Source organism: Notolabrus celidotus, chromosome 18 (genome assembly GCF_009762535.1).
Source record: "Notolabrus celidotus isolate fNotCel1 chromosome 18, fNotCel1.pri, whole genome shotgun sequence".
In the NCBI taxonomy this organism is placed as follows: Eukaryota; Metazoa; Chordata; class Actinopteri; order Labriformes; family Labridae; genus Notolabrus; species Notolabrus celidotus.
This window is the reverse complement of record NC_048289.1, coordinates 23983991-24004344: the sequence shown is the minus strand read 5'-3', so window position 1 is coordinate 24004344 and position 20354 is coordinate 23983991. Positions and strand designations below refer to the sequence as shown.

Here is a 20354-nt window from a genome sequence, read left to right as displayed (position 1 = left end):
TTATTTTTTATGTTATTTTTGTCGGTTGAGGCAGATGGCTGTCTAACATGAGTCTGGTTCTGCTCGAGGTTTCTACCAGTAAAAAGGAAGTGTTCCTCGCCGCTGTAACTTGCTAAATACTGCGGGGTGCGATGCTCATGGTGGATTAAGATGAGATCAGACTGAGTCTTATCCTGTCTTGGTGTTGGGTCTTTGTTAATAATGTAACATAGAGTACTGTCTAGACCTGCTATGATTGTAAAAGCGTCTTGAGATAATGTTTTTTGTGATTTGGCACTACATAAATCATTTTTTGCTATATTAAGTCCACCTTTAAGATAACACTGTTGTGTTTTACTCTTTTACAGCAGATTTAACAACTAGCTTACTCAAGTATAGTAATAATTACCCAAAATGTAGGCTGATCAAATAAATCATTGGGTTAATGTACTTGCTACCATTCAAAAATACTCTACCCTCTATTCTACGCATTTAAATTTCAAAGTCACTTGACTTCAATAGAAAACTATTATTTCAAATACTACAACAATGAAATATTGTCTTTATGTGGAATAACTTTGGGAGCCTTGACTTTAAGAGGTTGACAAATGACAGACTGCTTGTATATTTGTATTAAACCAAGTTTTTCTGGAGTTGCTATAAATATGCCACATTTTGTCTCTTGTTTTTGGAGCTGGTGGCACCGGGTGGCACCATGTCAGGTTGCATCATCACAAGGATGTTCACTCTGAGACAGTAGGTCATGAATGTAATGAAATAAATAGAGACTTTGAGAGCAAGAGGAGATTCATTTGTCAAACACGGAGTATATCTTCGCCAATGTTTCTGACCTAAACTGACCGTTGCAGCAGGACTTTCAGAGAGCGATGAAGTGAAACACAAACCTGTTTCAGACAGGGAGAAAATTCTTCTAGTTTTCTTCTCTCAGCTGAAAGCACTGATAGTTCACTCAGACTGAGAGGGCGTGGGACGTCAATGGTTGAGTCATCTTTCAGAGAGGGAAAGTTTTTACTGTGAGTAGCCAAGGTCTTTAGACCTCTGTGGGCACAGTTGGAGTGGGTGGTATCCATTGATTGAGGATGAGCTGTTTTCATGGTTTTTTTTTGGAGTATCTGAAAACTGTGGGCCCTGGATTCTCTGGCTACAGACATCCTTGTGAAAAAAGTGCTGTTTTCTGCCAACTAAATGTAACAAATGATTCACCCTTGTCTATTAGATTCAGTGCTATTGTTCATTTGAAGCCCATTCCATTAATATCTTAATGAAAGGTACGTGAAAGCTGCTGGAACATTGCATGTTTTTTCATCAGCGGGTGGCAGTGTGGTCCAATAATTTTGTCTTCAGGCCCCCTCAGCTCAAAACATCCATCATGAAAGCCTTTTCTTCAATCAAACAAAGACATGCTTTATTACACATTAGGCCTACACAATCACAGAAAAATATGCGATGTGCAATTGATTTGCATGGTTTAATATTGCTGTTATGATATGGAGTACAAAAAACAATCAAATATAAGTGAATGCACATTAGCTGTAACTCACAGTTTCTTGGTCCATCTGCTTTTCTTCATTCTTAACACATTAGCTTTTTTTGAATCTTTTCCCTCCTGACTCCAAAATGCATCCCAAAAAGCAATCCCAATTAATTTGACCGTATCAAATTATTTCTGAAAGCTTGGACTAGAAACCCAATAAACCCTCCACCCAACAGTCTAAGTGCACACATGCTGAGTGAGAAAGCATTCCTTGATAACATAAAATACATCTTTTAGTCTATTGCAATACATTTTGACTATTGCAATCAGCAAATACTCATGTATTCTTCTTCTTATTTATTTATTTATTAGAATCCTCTGAAAACACATTGAGGGAGAACCCTAATTTGCAATAGTGCTGAGGTACAGACAACAATAAAGCACAAACAAATAAACTCAGTCAGCTAAGTTTTTTTGTTTTGTGTGTGTCTGTATATACGTGTAAGTATATTTAAGTGTTTACACACAAGTATTTTTCTGTATTCATTCCTGCATATATGTGCATATGCATATTTAAAAAAGGAAAGGGAAAAAAAACAAAAAAGTGAATTGTATTTCTCACTGTCATTGTCATACTACTTTTTCAATAAAAAGATTTGGATTTTTTTTTTTTTTAAAGCAGTCAGTTAATAATAGATAATTGGAGATGGATAGGGAGTAGCAGTGAGGGAAAAAAAAAGAAAATAACATGTATTTCCTAAATTAAGTAACGTAAAGGCACAAATTTGATAATAAAGTACATAAAACAATCACTGAAACAGCAAGGGGTTTAAGTATTGAAGCAAAAACAATTAAAATCAATGTGATAAGACATGAAAACTCAGAATTGTCTTAGTGGTATTAGTGTGGTCAACTTAAAGTGTTTCTGCAGGAAATTCCAAATATTTGGAGAATAGAAACTAAAAGCAGATCTTCCTAACACTGTGAGAATTAAGGAAACCTGAAAGGTGATCGGGAGTGTGAGCGTAGATTAAAACTAAGAAATTAAGATTTATTAGTTGTCATACACACACTGATTTACAGTCCAACATTTTGGCAGAAGAATTTCAGTTTTTCAGAAGAACACTTTTTTTTTTTTTTTTTTCACAGTGTAGTTTCATACAATGGTTTTTGTTTTTTCTAAACATACATGAACAAGAGCATCCCTCCCTCCCCTCTCCTTCCCACAAACCTGTTATACAGTAAGACAGACAAGTAGAAACATACATATATAAACATAATAACTACAATGACCACGACTAAAGAAAACAACAACAAAAACAACAATTAAAACAACAGTAATGACCAACAGTTTTAAAATAATAATCATAATAATAATATAAAATGAATAAAATACAATCAAAATAAATTAAGATAACTTAGGTATAAATCAAAAAACATGGGCAAATAGTAATGTTCTGTGCTGAATAGTTGTGCAAATACAAAGAGTTGCTTTATATTTTTCAACACTTTTTTTTTAGGAAAAACCTTCAAAATACTTCAATACTGTCGAGGTATGGCATTTAAACTGCGGCACATCAAGGTTTCACTCTCATGATCAAAAACAGAGCTGTCAGCTGATGATGAACGATGTGTTACTCTGGACTCCAGGGAATGATGATGTGGACCGCACCAACCTCTTCATCATTGTATCTTTTTCCCATCAAATGTATGCTAACCATACTTCGAATCAGAAATGTACGGTCTATGTCTTGCAACATATGCTGCAACCCAGACAACCTGCCTTTTCAGGAAAGACCTTGCATATTTCAGCAAGAAGACGATGCCAAACCGCATTCTGCACATATTAAAACAGCCTGGCTCTGTAGTAGAAGAGTCCAGGTGTCAAATTGACCCGCCTGTAGGTCCGACTTGTCACCCGCTGAAGAAAGTTTACGCATCATTAAATGAGAAATTTGACAAAAGAGACCCTGAACTGTTGAGCAGCTGATGTCCTGTATCAAGCAGGAATGAGATGTTTCATTTTCAGAATAAATTGTATCCTAATCAGTTAATTTGAATGGCGCAATCAGTCATCAACCCTCATTTCACCTATGAATCAAAGTCCCCGATAACAAAGCATCCCAAATGATAAAGCTGAGTCAGAGCAGCTCTGAGGGCGGAGCAGATGCTAACTCTGTTTGCTGTTACGTCTCGCTAACTCTAAACCTCAGGCCAAATAATCCATCCAGGTCGAGGGTAAGCTGCTGTAACATCACAAGCTTTCCCTCTCTTGCCTCTTGGCTCCAGCCCTTTCATCTCATATGGCTCTTTATCGTGCTCCACCCTTAACGTGTTCCCTCTCTTCCCATCCGTCCTTCACCATCTTCCTGATTCCCCCCTCTCTGTTTTGTGGCTGTCAGTGAGATGAGAGAAGCGGGCAGAGCAGGAAGCTCGAGCTCTCTGCGGGGATGCAGCTTCTCAAAGTGATAGAATAGCTGTGATCTTTTTTACTGCAGAATCAACACTGTTTGTGTTTCTGCCTGTCTACATTACACCGGTGGCATCTTTACTTTTTATTGATGCTGTAATACCTGTTTCATTGGGGTGTGCTGCACCTCCCCATTACAAAACAATCCCATTCAAATCTTGGTACATAGGACACAACCTGATTCAGGGATGTTTCATTAAAGCTCCTCTGAAGAAATTTTGTTTATGCTGAATTTGGCGCCCCCTGGGGGTGAAGCGGTACACCTTATCTTTGCTGATTTCATCCTGCACATTGGAAAATTGTTTCCAACAACAAAATCTTATCCTATTTCCTTTTATCAGTCTCTGTGAATAGATGAGGTGGAACATGCAAACAAAAGCTGTTTCTGCAGTGAGCTGTAACTCACTTTGTGAGACACCTACCACCCGGCTGCAATTATAGGCACTGAAAATTACAATTTAGAAATGTAGAGTTCAGTTGCAAATACAGATAACTCCGTTTTTATAAATGTTCAAAAATCATATTTCTTTTTGATATAGATTCTTAATAAAGTTACATTTTCAAGATACCTCTGATAAGTCATTTTGACTTAGTCAAAGCCACCCAACCTCAATTGTTTGATAATACCAAAAGCTAGTAATAGAAAAATCTGTTTATTGAAACATTTTTTTAGTTTCTCAAAAGTGAGTTAACTGTTTTTGCAAATGAACTCTTCAAATATCAATCATGTTGCTGATGTCTTGTTTGCTTTCATACATCGTCATCCATATTACCAGCCGTAGCTCTAAAACAGAGTGGTTCTGTACGGTTGGTTTGATGCTATCCAACATGATCGGATGCATATTGATAATTTAAATCCTTCTCTTTTTTGGTATTAGCCAGTGGTAGGTTTGAACCTGGGGCCAACACTTCACCAGCTGTTGCCTCAGTACATGGAGCAGTATTTAACCATTGAGCTAAACCGAGACCAGTTCTCACACCTTTAATGAAAATCAGAAACTGATGCAGATCAGAGAGCGTGTGTGAATAGTTGTTTGTGTCATGTCAGCCCTGTGATAGGCTGGTGACCAAGCGGCAACCTCTACAGTACTCTGAAAATATGAAGCCCATGCGTAAGTGTTAAAAACTGCAGTTCATGGATCATCCACATGAGGCTGGCTGCAGAAACACTGGAAACCACATACACACCCTTTTTAAAAAATATATATTTGTGAAGATATTAAACTTATAAGTTTTACCCAAATAAGGACATGGCTGACTTGATTGACAGGCGAGCACCCTGTAGCTGTTAGTGAAAAGGCTTAAGGCCAGCTGGGTGACGTCACGGATACTACACCCATACAGCCTGTGCTGGTGACCTGTCCAGGGTGTACGCCGCCCCTTTCACACTAACAGCTCCCCCTGCAAGCCAGAATAGGACAAGCGGTATAGATTATTGGATAGATGGATGGATGGATGGATGGATGGATGGCTGGCTGGATGGAGGATTCAGATCACTGAATCTTTATACCTCTACTGTTTTGTTTTGGATTTCACCAGGTGTGACACTCCCAATCCTTCTTGAGCCCACGAGTTCTTTTATCTCCCTTTCAGAAGACGATAAGACCCGTGTACTGAATGCATGTTTCCTCTGTGGCTGTGAAGGCGTCCTCTAGCTGCACAATAATGGCTTTGCAAGTAGAAGGAAGTCAGATAAACTGGAGGAGGAAATTGAAATATTACAGGCAAGCAGGATGATTACCACTGTGCTCACAAACCCGATCACACATTTCTCCTCATCCCCGCAGCGATCTAGGTTTGAGATGGTGTTCCTCGCCGCCATAGAATTGAGGCAGTGACATTAAAGAGCGGCGGTGGCTGGTAATGAGTCGTTAAAAGGGAAATTTGGAGCTTTACTGATCCCTCTTCCTACCAACTGTCTTCACAGTGGGGATTGGCTCCTCTCAATAATGTTTTTGGGGAGGGGGGCTGAGGATGGGTGTAATGGGATTTGAGGAAGTGCTTCTGGGTAGAACCTCAACACACACACATGATTCATAAGACAAGTGTGTGTGTAAGTGCTTGGAAAAAGCTAATCTTCAAAGCTTGCCTTTTTGCAGAAATCCATCACGACGGGCTGAAAGCCGCACGCCAGTAACGGTTTGATATATTGAGCATTTTTTTTCCCCCACTCTGGTGCTTTTGATTATTTTCTTGTGTTTTTCCGCTCTGCCTTTTGTTCTGGACATGTTCACAAACAGTCAGGGATGGGAGATACTGTACCCTCGCTTTGAAAGGAGCTGCTGCGTTGCCATGACAACCACGCGTTTGCAAAAAACAGCGTGATGCCAACTCTCATCCAGGATCACATATGTGCTTCTTCTTCAGGGGGGGGAACAAACGAGACAAGGACTCCGGCAGAGGCAAACATGCAAAACACACATGTATTGTATGAATGCATGCATTTGTGTGATATTGCTTTAATATTGCGTTGGTCCATCTGTGTTGTTTACAGATTCCATGCAATAAACAAGAGAATGAGGAGTGACAGGACAAGGAAAACAGAGACGCAGAGATAAACAGAGAGAGAGAACGATGACAACGATAAGAGAAATAGGATTGGGGGTAAAGATAGCATGCTGTTATCACAGAGCATGAATATCAAAGGCATCGCTGGCTTGGGAAACTATAGAACTTTAAAAAAAAAAGTTTAATTTCCCAAGTAATCTCCCACCCTGGGGCTCGTGGGTAAAACAAAACTCTGTGAAGTAGATGAATTTAGCTAATCTGCGCCGCACAGCTTCAGGGGATCACAGAGGCACAGGGATAGAAAATTGCACTGGTGCCTCGTTTTGTTCTAGCACTTTATGAAACAGAGACATCTTTTTCTTCTGGTTTACTGAGCACAGCTAACGGCATGTCCCTGCTCTCACACCTAAGAGGAAAAACCATGTTTCTGAACTGGATACAAGAGGGAAATTAGTCTGTGAGGATGACGGACAGCTGTCTCCTGCTATGATGTTTCTGTTCTGTGAGGATAAGAGGAGACCTGGCCGATGTTGTGTGAAGACAGAGTGCTGATACAGCAGAGTGGAGGGATGATGGATTGTGAGAGTGTCTGAGAGAGGAGATGCCAGACTCAACCTTCACAAAAGCATGAAGTTTACCTTCCATGTGGTGGTTGAAAAGAAAGGCAGACGAAGGACTCAGCAAGATACCACGCTTGGTTCAGTACAAGCGGCAACCTTTGATGTAGCGTTCAAGTGAAGCTGGCTCCAAGAACTAAGGGGACCCCGGGTCAAACGGCCCAACTTAACAACAGATATAACCATGTTTACATCCTGGTACAAAGAAAAGAAAAAGATTTGGCCTGTACATTAAAATTTTTCATTCATGCAAGGGGTGAATTATTTCAGAACGTGTCCACTTTGAAAATATTAAGACAAAGTTTTTGCTTACTAAAGCATAATTTGGGGCGTAGCTAAGTTGACTGACAGGTAAACACATTGTAGCCGTTTGCCAGGAGGCTGAAGGTCCGACGTAGCTCCACCTCTGAGACAGTTTCTAAATTGGAAAGTAAGGTTGAGTCAGCACTTCTCATCACTGGGCTTTTTAACCCCTCTTCATAAACCAATTGGTGACGTCACTGAAATAACGTCCATATTTATAAAGCCTGTGGTTCTACCATATCACTCAACAATTGAAATTATCCCATCCATTTGATCCAGCCTACCCCGATGTGGTCATCTGCCATAAACTCTGATTGGATTCTCACCAAAGTGTCAATCAATCAATCTTTATTTGTATAGCTCCAAATCACAACAAATGTCATCTCAGGACGCTTTTACAAAAATAGGAGGTCTAGACCACTCTAATGTCAAATTATGAACAGAGACCCAACACCAAAACAGGATAAGACTCAGTCTGACCCCACCTTAATCCATCATGAGCATTGCACATTGCAATATTTAGCTAGTTACAGTGGCGAGTAAAAACTTCCTTTGAACAGGCAGAAACCTCCAGCAGAACCAGACTCATGTTAGACAGCCATCATGCCTCGACTGAGTTTGGTCTGGAAAGAGGGATAGCGTCTGGGACTCATGGTCAATGGTGATTTGTTCTATGGCTTAAGTTGATCTGGTTAGAGGTCGCCTTATGAATCACCCTGTCCACAAACACGGTGTTGGTCATGGTCAGTCTACGACAAGCAAAGGAGATTCAGGCCATTCCTTCCACTCGCCCACATCAAGGCTCTGCCAATGTGGATTTCTTCCAGGTGAACTCAAGATTCCTTCTGTTGTATACTTCCCAGGACCTAAACCAGAGAATCCACCAATCAAGGATACTTTGAACTTTTGTTCAGTCAGTTTGCACGACCAGCCGGCCCCACCGCACTTGTGTTTGCAGAGGGTGACATGAAGCAGAGTACCCACACACCTCACCCCGGTCGTTTCTGAACAAGGGAATGACCCCCTGCATTCAAGTGCAGCTGAATGCGTCCTCTCAGACAATGCTTCTCAAGTATCTAGCGGGTCTGTAAACAAAAGTATTGGCAGGAAGTTCTTCTTGGCTAACAGCAACATGCACAGGATTCCCCAAAAATGAGCCGATGCACCCAGAATTGATTCTGCTCGACAACAAACCCTCACTGGTTTGATGTGATTCTCTTTGGGGGGGTAGATCTGAGAAGTTTGAGATCACACACAAACAAAATAAGCTGAGCTGACCACTTCTCTGCAGCGGTAGAGTCCAACTGCTGAGTGAGGACAAAACGACCTGGCAGCTCGCTCTGTTTCTATCTGTATTGGTCTGAAATGCTTCTTCTTGGATCAGCTTCAAACACAACATTATGGGGCAAAGCATTCAGGCAATTTTTGTCAACAACTATAATCAAACTGTGTGGTGTTTTGGACACACTTTAGTCACTATCAGCCAAACTCTCTGCTTTTATTCCACAGCCAGTTTCTGTTTTGGATGTTTCATCACAAAGCTGATTATGTTTTAGCACTTTTACAAACAAAGGCAGCAGCAAAAAGAGAGAAATGGTGAAACGGGGACATGATGTGGAAAGGTTTTTTTTTTCTCCAAAGTGGTTTAAATCATGAAATAAAGACAAGTTATTGTGATTAGAAGCCCCCTGCAGCTTCCTCTAATGAAACAATAGATTCAAACAAGACAGTCAAAAGGAGAGAGGGGGGGAGTCTTTCTTCCTTATTTCCAGGTGGTGTTAAATACTTGATTCTGATTGGTCAAAACCCCACAACAATGGTGAGTAGTTCTCAACTCCAAAAGCAGCGCAAGGGACAACCTGATCACACGAGTCATGTCAACTCAATCAGACAATCTTGAAAGTCTATTAACTCTTTAACTTGTAGAAAAATGACACAAAGACTAACTACTTTCGCTGATGAGATCAAGAGGATGGCTAGACTTCCTATTAAAGTCATTCCTTGGCCTTTTTGCGTTTATTGCACAGGACAGCCGAAGAGAGACAGGAAATATGGGGAGCAGAGAGTGGGGGAAGACACGCAGGAAATGGTCGACTGGTCGGGAATTGAGCCGGCGACCCACGCAACGAGGAATGTAGCCTCTGCACGTGGGGCGCCCAGACCGCCAGGCCACCAGCACCCCGGCTAGACTTCCTATTAACCGCTGAGATCCAAGCGATGTCCTGTACCTCAAACTGCTCACATGCTTATGGAAATCTGCTGTTTGAGCGGCCAGGTCCCTCTTATCCAAATCTTGACATTTTTATTACCCGCTCTGTTTGCAAGAGATAGGTACCTCTTGTGGAAATTCAGCTTTTAAAATACCTCAACCACACCGCCTGTCAGTCATATCAGTCATGCTGCTAATTATGCAAAACCTGTAATCTTATTATCTTCTAAACTACTGAGTTATAAAATATTTCCCTGTCAAACAGCAGTCAGAGGAATAAGCTAATCCAACCAAAACCGTTTTTTGAACCAGGCTGTACACATGTTACTTTTGCTGTAAAGATCAGCTTTTATGAATGTGTGTGTATGTGGTTTCTGGTACTTCCGGCGCCCGCCTCAAGTGGACACTCTGAGAACCGCATCGGCTTCATTTCTCACAGCCGGAGGTCGCAGCTCGGCACCATGACACAAGTAAACAGCAGCTAGCAGACTTTCCTAATAACGGTTATGCTAGCAAGTAGTGTTTGAGAAACACAGTTTTTATACGTTTGTTTTTAACCTTTTATACCTTTTATTTAGAGACAAGACAGTGGAAAGAGTGTGAAAGAGAGAGAGTGAGGAATGTCATGGGATTGGAATTGAATCTGGCCACCCCCTTTTAAGAAGTAGAAATGTGTTCGTGGGACACAATTTAACTGCTTAGCTAAACCAATCTAGTCTCTGAAACAGTTTGTTTTAAACACAAAACGTCTTTTCTTGGTGTCATTAACTTCTGTCATCACAGTGCCTGTTTGTTTCAGAGAGGATTCATCTTTGATGGTTATTAGCATAGACTGTATAAGTAATGGACGTAGTATCCGTGACGTCACCCATCTATTCCTGAGCGCTGTTTTGAAGCCAATCATCGGCAGTAGCCATATTGGAAATGCGGAACTCAACCAGGCAGAGTGTGATGTAAAGGGGCGGAGTTTGAGCGTCTTAGCCAACAGCTATGTGTTCTGGTCCAGGAGTCAAGTCAGTCATGTCCTTCTTTGGGCAAAAACTTGTAATCTTAATATCTTCTGAACCGTCACGTTAGAAAAAAATTCAGCCCCATACAGTGTGTGCCGATAGAGGAATTAGCTAAGTAGAGCCAAGCCGTTTTTTTGCACCAGGCTGTAAACATGTTTATTAATGCTGCAAAGATCGTCTTTTTTTGAATTGGTGTGTATGTGGTTTCTGGTGTTTCTGCAGCCAGCCTCAAGTGGACGCTCAATGAATTGCAGTTTATAACACTTCCACATGGGCTTCATATTTTGAGACCGGAGGTTGCCGCTTGGTTATTAGGGGACAGTTAAGGTCCTTGTCATTGATGGACACATTTCGAAACTCGTTCAAGTTCACTGCCTGCCATGCTGCTGCTCACGCATCACTCCTCTCTTGGGTTCCCTGGACTTATGAAGGGAAATATCTGTTTTAGAAACCACTACAAAATCTTCCCACCATAATCTGATTGTTAGAGGTAGCCTATTCAGTGTCTGTCTGTTTCAAATGCTTTGTCATTGTGTGCAACGATCATCGCACCACTTTACTCTTAATCATTTGCACTCCATATCTTGTTATCAGAAACACCAGAAATACTTATAAAAGGCGAGTCTCTTCAGTCATGTATTTGATCTTGGGGAAACTGTAATCACCTTCACTTCCATTGGAAATGTGGGGCTTCAAAGTTAATGGTCAATTTGTCCTTAAACCACAAACAGACTGGATTATTGAGCACTTGTGGTTTCTGTAGCTATAGAGAAGACAAATCTAATGCTGTCTCGTCGGATATTGCATCTGATCAATGAGCCACAAGACAAGTACAAACATGGCGTTCATTTTCATACATCAGAGCCCGTTTGATTGACTGTGTTAGCAGGTGAATTCATTTATTTGCCCGCATAGCCCTGATGATGTAGTTGGGTGATTAACGCGCAGGGAACAAAGTCAGATTCAAAATTCATCAATGATTTATCACGCAGCTGGCAGACGAGGATACAAAGTGTGTGTGGATGTGTGTGTGTGTGTGTGAGAGAGAGAGAGAGAGAGAGAGAGAGAGAGAGAGAGAGAGGGAGAGAGAGAGAGGGAGAGATTGTGGCTGCAGGTTTTTGCAGAGCTCAACACTATTTCTCACAGGATCGGTGTGTGTGCGTGTGTGTGTGTGTGTTTTCCATCTCGTTTATAGTGCCGCACCCTGTCTTCTGTGCGTAAAACCTCCCGCGTAGGTGCATCATCATCCTCTTCATCATCACACACCACGTTTCTCCCAGCAGAGGGATAACGGCTCACCTCGCGGACAGGTTGGACTCAGAGATGGGAGTGGAGCGGAGGTTTTTCAGGCTATGACACGGACACACCGGGCGGGAAGGATGGCTCTCAACAGCAGGGAAATGCTGTGCTTGATCGGATCCGCCTGCCTCTGGCTGCCGCTGTTTGCTGAGGTACGTGTACAAGTGATGAAAATTAGGTTGATTTTGCAATGTGGCCTGATTTTTTTTTTTTACCCTCCTTTTGGACCAAACGTCCCATAATAGTCACGCTTTGATGACCCAGGCTGCTGTTTGCCAAGAAATATCATAAATTAGGCCATTAATTAGATGGATAATAACACTGATAAGACTGCACAAATAACCAGGGTAATATTTGTAAGCTTTATAAAATGACTAATGTATTTTTCATGCTTTACAATAACCCAACGATTAATTCAAGACGTGTTTACTGCAAAAGAAGGGCGTTAAAGAACGACAAACACCTCTAATCCGTCCCTTAGCCAATTAATGGTGCAACCAAAGCGCATTGTCCAATTACGCGGACACTGTTGTCTCTTACATGCACGCGCACACACATGCACGGTCTCAATCACAACCCTTCCACCCTCTTCCCCCTCCTCCCCTCGGCAGGATATCATGAGAGGAACATGCCGGTGGCTCCTCTGCCCCCGTGGTGATGTGGGATTGAACCCCTGCACGCGCTGTTTGAGCTTGTCACAGCGATTCAGTCACTCAGACATATTGAAACCTGAAAACTGGTGAAGCAGGTGTTGTTGTCCAGAGTGGGTCAGAGAGACCTGAGTGTCAGCTGGATATGCCAGGGTCTCTTTAACTGGTGGAAAGTTGTGCCTGCCTGCCTGCTCCTGCGAAGTAATCTGTTTACACTAAACCAGTCTATTGATTATTGTATTCATTCATTATAGTTTTTTTCCTTCTCTTATGTTTTACCACAGTGAGTGTGGTTTGTGTTAATGTTCAGCATATGTGCTGTGTAGCCTGTGTAGCAGTCATTAGTGGAGTACAGTGATGTGCAGGTTTTAATTAGACTCACTCACACTGGAAGCAGCCGAGCATGTCGCACAAATAGCACACTGCAGATTGAGTTTCAGCCTTTTTCATTTTGCTTTCATTAGTCAAATCTTTTCATTGGGAGGATCCTTGATGCAGGAGCAGGACGTATCATTTTGTAGGCAACATAACTTCAAAGATATTTCCCTGTGGAAATCAATTTACGGCCAGTGGTCCCTCTGTTATCTGAAATGTCTTCAACAGCACTTTATTTTATAAGACTGAGCTCCATGTTTAACAATAAATTGGGATTGGAGTCACGTCCAACAAGGCAGGACTTACTGTCGACACGTCATAATAAAAACCCTAATTAAGTTGGTTAAATTCAGCAAAATCCTTTAATTAGATCAAATTGAGAAGAATGTAGAATCACAGAAGAGTTTTCTGATGTGATCCCCTAATGATGGATTCAGCACTCTGTGTATAAGGTGCTGAAAACATTTCACTTCTCAGTTTCATTTTGACCAGTAATGTGGTCTATTCACCAAACCTTGAGTCCAGGTGGAGTTTCAAGTCCTCACTCTTCATGTCCTAGTCAAGTCCAAGTCACGAAAGAAGAATCAATGTTGAGTGTTGAGTCACAGTCTCGTCCTCATGATCTGAGTGGAGACCTCATTAATAATATGGTTATGGAACGCTGTTCACTCCAAACTATATACTGTATCAGCCTTGATTGATTGCGTGGTACCTTTTAAATGTGTAAAAACACACTTCTTTTATTAACGTCATACTGATCATGATCCTGTGGGCGTGTCTGGAGATTTATATGATCAATGATTACAGCGCTGTAGTGTAAATAAGCACCTTGGCTCTTAAAGCTGGGGTTGGTAGTCAGATTTAGATACACTTTTTGTTACACTGGTTAAAATGATCTTTATGTCCCAATGGCAATCAATACATAATGTGTTCTTAAAAAAGGGCGAAAAAAAGCCACTATCTACAGACGGAGTAAACCTGGGAAAACACCAACCAATCCCTGCCATCAGGAACCAAATTATGAAACCAATCAAAGCCCATCCTGCCGTTCTGCCCGCCTCCTGCGCTTACATTTCATGTTTGTTCGTGTTTTTTTACCTCTGAGTGAGACATGAGTTGACGTAGTGCAAAACACAAACGATGTGCTGAGGACCGGTTTTGAATCAGTCACGATCATATGGTCATGAATCAGCGGCTCTTGTGCATGTGAGTGGGGGCTCCGTTTTGGAGGAACTCTGAGTGGAGGGGGGGAGGGGTTAGACGGAGTCCTGAGGAAATGCTACATTCAAATCCATGCTAGTTTTCCGTGACTACCAACCCTAGCTTTAAAGGGCGCAGCATATTCATGCATCAATTCTGACGCGGTGGAATAACTGCAGGTGTGAGATCATCTAAAAAATGTATCAGTGTTTCAAGTGACCAAACATCTTGGGGCTCAAAGGTCAAGTCACTTACTGTTTGCTTGCGGCTAACTGTAGAATCTCTCTTACTTTCATGGATGCATCCTGGACAGATGTCTGTTAGAGTCTGAGCTTGTCACTGTCTTCTCCATGATGGTTCTTTTACATGTCGAACATGTTGTGCTGCTCTCGCTTGTATTTGCTGTAAAATCTTTGAAAGCAAAACACACACTTAGTCATGCTGGCAGGAACAGTTGTGGAATGAGACAGCATGTTAAACAGCATGCAGGGGAACACACCTGACAGCCTTTGCTCCAAACTGGATGAATTATCAGGCCCTTATACAAAAAAGAGAAATGAACACAAACACTGAAACAGCTGTTTTGGTGAATAAGGCCGAGTTCAAGTCCAAGCCATCACAGCTGGAGGCCAAGTAAAGCCATAAAAATCAGGAGTCCTGGACTCAAGTACTGGAACACTGGTTTTGACTTAAACGCACAAGTCATGGTCAAGGGCGACATCTTTGGTCAGATGTATTCGTTTGAGATCAAATGACAGCTTTCTGAAGGTGAGGAGACTGTCATGGTTGTGTGTTTGGCGTCTGTTTTTTATTTATTAAAGATTATATTTGAGGCTTTCTGCCTTTATTTGACAGGACAGCTAAAGAGAGACGAGAATTGCAGAGAGAGAGTGAAGGATGGTATGCACCAAATAGTGTCAGAATCTGCAGTAAGTCCTGCGAGAGTTCGAGGAGGGCTGTGGTTCCTCTACATGGGGCGCTTGCATTGCTAGCTGAGCTCAAACGGCTCTGCTAACTTCGACTGCCAGTTGGAAACAGGAAATAATCTTACTGCAGTTATATCTGTCCTAATAGCAGAATGTCTTGCGGCTGTGATTGAAATACCAGTCCACTTACATAGAACAGACACAGTAGGGATATGTGAATATTACAAACCTAAAAGTAACAAGCAGCTTTATAATGATTTACTGTATTGCTGCAGAGATTCTCTGGTCTTTGAGTCTTGTTTTCCACATGTAAGAAAACAAGCCTTATTTTATTGTGATTAAAAATGGGTCATGGATGTTGATGGTGAATCTTAAAGCTTCCTTATATACATCAGAATGATACATTATCTTGCAGTCATGGTGGGAACAGCAGTCCACCCACATATAACACTTACAGAAGCTGCTGTTTACATTTGTCTAGACACAAGTCCTCTGACACCGTCCTTGTGAGAGTGCTTTCATAATCCTTTAATGTACTCTTTTTCTGGACTTTATTAAATCCAAAGTTATCACACAGACGAGCCATAGGACAGTGAAACCAGCTGCGTCAAACACGACAGCAGTAGCGTGATGAGCGGCATGTGTGCGGTGAAGGTGAACAGTAAAAGAAGGTGATGCAGGGTGGATGTCAGCTGTAGGATGACAGGGACAGAGCGAGCACATGGACCAGCTTAAATAGCCCCGGAGGCCCGAGTGAACCGGATCAGCTGATGGCTGCCAATGTCAGCCAACTTCCTGCTGAGGCTGGACAGAGCAGAGGACAGAGCGGTGGGAAGGACGTCAAGCTGTGGACATAATGAGAAAATGTTTGTGATCGAAGCATTCGCCAAGTTGTAACATGAAGATGTAGAGGGTGTTAAGCAGATCACTGAATGAGAACGTACGGCATAGTTTCCTGACAAAATCTAAAATCTAAAAGGCATCACTCCAGTTTTTATCTTCATGTTGAGGCACTCACAGCTTCTGAATACTGTTAAAGAAAGATCAGGGTCTTGGTTAAATATTAAAATATTCAGAAGTAACTTAAATCAAGAGACATGACATCCATTTTTAAAACTAGAACAAGAACCTCAGGAACCTTAACCTAGCTCTTTCTTTTTTTTATAAAAATGTAACAGCCCATGACACTCATGACTAGGGGTGGGAATCGAAAACTGGATCTGAATTAGAACCGGTTCCAATTGATCAATTCCATTGGAATTGTACACCTCAAATGTTATCGATTCTTCTTAATGATTCATTTCCAAGCACAACGTAACGTTGCATTACGTTGCATTACGTCACACACTCTGCGACGCAGAACTCCTTCAACTACAAAATATTAAGTATTTTCATCCAAGCTCGAGGGTCCACGTCAGGACTCACGCAGCTGAAAATGCGGCACCTAGAGCGGGTAAAATACCTTCGCGATGCCCCCTGGAGGAAAAGTGTTTTTCCTCTCCAAATTCAAAGTATTTTCCTCCAGGCTCGAGGTGCCACGTCCGGACTCACACGGCTGAGAATGAGGTCAACCTGTTGTTCAGTATGTTCAAGTTGAATATGTTCATGTTAAGTCTTGTGCAGACATAATTTTGGAAAAAATAAAATGGTTCCTTTGGGTGCAGAAGACTGTGTAGAACTACTTTTTTCCCCCTTAAAAAATACTCAGGAATCGTTAGGAGAATTGATAAGGAATTGGATTGATAAGCAGAATCGACAATGGCATTGACATTGATAAAATCTTATCAATTTCCACCCCTACTCATCACGTGACCGTGGTCTTGATGTCAAATCTTGAACTTTGTATGACTAAAGCACAAAATAAGAAAATGCTGTAAGAGAACATAGTCACTGTTGAAGCTTGTGAAAGAAATTAGCAGTGTAGAAATGTGACTTCTAGGAGACACAGTTGGATCATCAGACAGAATTTACAGTTTTTTAATAACAGAATTATGATTAGTTATTTTGGGGGGGGGGCTTTTTTGCCTTTGTTGATAGTACAGCGGAAGAGAGACAGGAAACGTGGGGAGTAGAGAGTGGAGGAAGACATGTAGGAAATTGTCCTGACCAGCAGACGACCTGGTGACCTCTGCAGCCTCTGTTTATGGGGTGCGCTTAGACTGCTAGGCCACTGGCATGGGGCTTTTGCACAGATTTAAGCTTTGGGAAACATTGATGTGCAAACTGTGTTAACTTTACTAACCTTTGAAGTAGTAGAGCATTCAAAAAATGGGGAAACAAAGGCCGAAAACCGAAAACTGAAACACCGAAATAAATTATTATGCCAATTATTAGTACCATTGCATTTATGGCTATGACTGTGTACCAACCTCACTAAAATCAAGGCATTGGATAAAATAATATTAATGCTTCAAAGAATAAATCAATTACAAAATTGACACACATAGACACACATACATACATATTTATGTATTTATTGATTCCTTCATTAATTAGTTCATTTGTTTCTTTATTTTTTTATTTGTTTGTGATTAATTCACATTTTTCCTTTTTATAAAGTTGGTTCTTTCGGTAATGATAGTTTGCGGCATTACAAAATAAAAAGAGATCACACGTGAAAATATGTTAACTCACTGTGACCCCCATCAAACAAGTCTGCAATGCAACACTTTACTCACGTCTGTGTGTTTCTTTCTGAAAGTGGAGCAATTTTGGTTTGTAATGTTTGTCAGACAAAACAAACAGTTTTGATAAAACTAGTCAGGTTTTATTTATGGTGTTTCTCTTCTTTTTGTAAGGCCTGTTTGAAAAATGTATTTATGGGCTGAGAAAAAAAAAAAAGATGAACTGATAATCAGAGTGGTCTTTATTTTCACTTTCCCTAGAAACACACTAGCTGTGTATTTTGTTGACCATTTTAAAATTAATTGTTATTACTGCAAATATGAGCAAATTCTTTACGGTCAGTATTAACATTTTAAATCATTTATTCTAGAAAAACAATGGAGGAAAACATTTAATTTTCCATAAATCCAGAAGAAGAGGAAAAAAGGGAAAAAAGTAATGTAAAAAAAATATATGATGCACTTTCAAATTTAAAGAATTAAACATTAGATAATTAAAAAAAAAACACTAGTTACCTTCTATCCACATCCCTGTGTTAGATGTCCTTAAATCAATCAACACACTGTAGTCCTTTACGGAGAGGACCTTTGAGCTGCAGCGTGATGTTCACTCACTGAGCAAGTGTCTTTGTGAGGGAGGAAGAAGGTCAGACATCCAGTTAACTGATATCATTTTCTCCCCGCAGTACAGTAAAGTAAAATAAAGAGCGTTATTTATACTCAACGACTTCAAGTCTCCTAGGATCCGCAATTTAGGATCATGTGCAAAGTTTGTTTCTGTAAACACTGAGGTGTTTTTAAAGATTTGATTACAGAACTTAATCTCTGCATGTGCAGATCTATATTTTTCCATTTCTGGCTCACAGGTAGAATCGCCCAATTTAACCTGAACTCCCTCTGCCTCAGTATGAACTGCTCCTGTCATGAGACATTAGTGAATGGCACAAATGCTCTGTCTTTAATTGCTTTGAGTGTGGAAACTCCCATCCTTGGCAGAGAGTGAAAGTGATTTTGAGGCCTTTTACTGAATTCACGATCAAGTAAATGGATTTCGCTGCCCTACTTTCTTGTGTGACGGAGCCCTGTAGCACAAACAGAAGTGTTTTAGAGGAAGCCTTGATGTGATGATAGACGGCAGGAAGCATTGACTGAGAGCACTTCACCTGCCACTAATTGTGCTTTTACAGACACTGTTTCAAATATACTCAAACACTAGCATTTACCAAACCCTTGAAGTGTAACATTAACAAGTCAGGGTGGGTCTTTTTTACCATTTAGGACTAAAAGCTTCATCTGAAAAGTCCACTTTGGAGTCCCCTCATCTTTCAGTAATGTCTGCTTATTCATCTCTTCCAGTGTTTCTGCTCTGTTCAGTGTGTGTGAGCATGTGTGTGTTCCTGTGTGTGTTTGCATAGCCATGCACTGGACGCAGCTGTGAGGGCATCACAACTGATTACCTCGTAATCGAGCCGTGTGATTGATGTGAATGGAGATATCAGCTCCCATGTTCGCTACCACAGGTCACCTGTTCTTGCTGTAATATCATTAAGCTCTGCAGAGGCTTGTGGGAAATATTTGAACGTGTGTTTTGTGTGTGTGTGTGTGTGTGTGTGTGTGTGTGTGTGTGTGTGTGTGTGTGTGTGTGTGTTGTTTATGTGTATGTATGAGACAACTAGAGAGAGAAATCACTTGAATGAAGGTGAGATGTGTTGTATTTTGTTGTCTTCACTCCAGATATATTGACAGCTGCAGCTTTGTGTGTGTATATGCAAATGTGTTGGTGTGTATGTTTGTATGTGTGTGATGTGTGTGTGTGAATGTGTGTGTCCTCTCATGTTGCACTGTTCCCTGCTGTGCAGAGGTGCGACCTGATTTCTGAAAATGAAACACACTTATGTCAGATATCGTCTGATACCGTCTTCTACTATTTGAGTGCTTGACTACTATGTGTGTGTTGGTGTGTTTGTGGTTTACACTGTACACTACGCCGTCACACCTGGCTGACTTACTCATGTTTTTTTATTTATTTGCCAGATGTTTGCTGCTGTAAATGAGTAATATGTTGAATTTTTTAAATTCTCCTTAGTGTAGGATCTTAGCTCCTCGCCTCGTCTTTGTTCTGTGGTTCGTGGTTCTGACCTGACGGTATTTCGTATTCGGAGAGCGTACACATTAGCCGAGGCTGAGGCAGAATCCCGTCTTGGAAAATGTTAAAACATTTGAACTGCTGTGTTTGTACAGGAATGAGTCAGACTCATCCTTTAAGTGGCTGTTTAAATTCATAGCTTATAAGCGGAGAACCATCACATTTGTGGGATTAGTCTGAGTAGATAGGGCGTGTTGCAGTTACATTATGCCTTCAAGGAGAAGGTCCTGCCCAGAAGGTGACAAGGCTTTACCAGCACTTACAGTGATTTATGTTTACACTGTTTAATCGAGGCTTTCTTGCTGCTGTTAGAGATGAAGGGCTGGTTTCTCTGATCTTCAAAGACAAAAATACTTTGATGTTGTTCAAATTTAAGAGAACAATTTCTCACCCGCCCTTTATCATAAAACCCCCTTAAGTCTAGAACTGGCAGATCAATGGCAGCTCATATTGGTCATTTTGGAAGGGCATGTTGGTAAGTTTTGAGGGTAAAGCCCAAGCAGCAACCTCCGGTCTAAAAATACGGGGCCAGTGCGGAAGTGT

General features: G+C 41.2%; 1 protein-coding gene across 1 annotated transcript in view; it reads left to right on the top strand.

Moving 5' to 3' along the window:
* The window catches only part of LOC117830211 (neurotrypsin-like), a 55748-nt gene that overhangs the window by 1574 nt on the left and 33820 nt on the right, over nt 1–20354 (top strand). Inside the window, exon 2 of the mRNA XM_034708236.1 lies at nt 11787–12042. Within this exon, the coding sequence (XP_034564127.1) occupies nt 11944–12042 (99 nt within the window). The 5' untranslated portion in view covers nt 11787–11943. The remainder of the gene's footprint in view (nt 1–11786; nt 12043–20354) is intronic.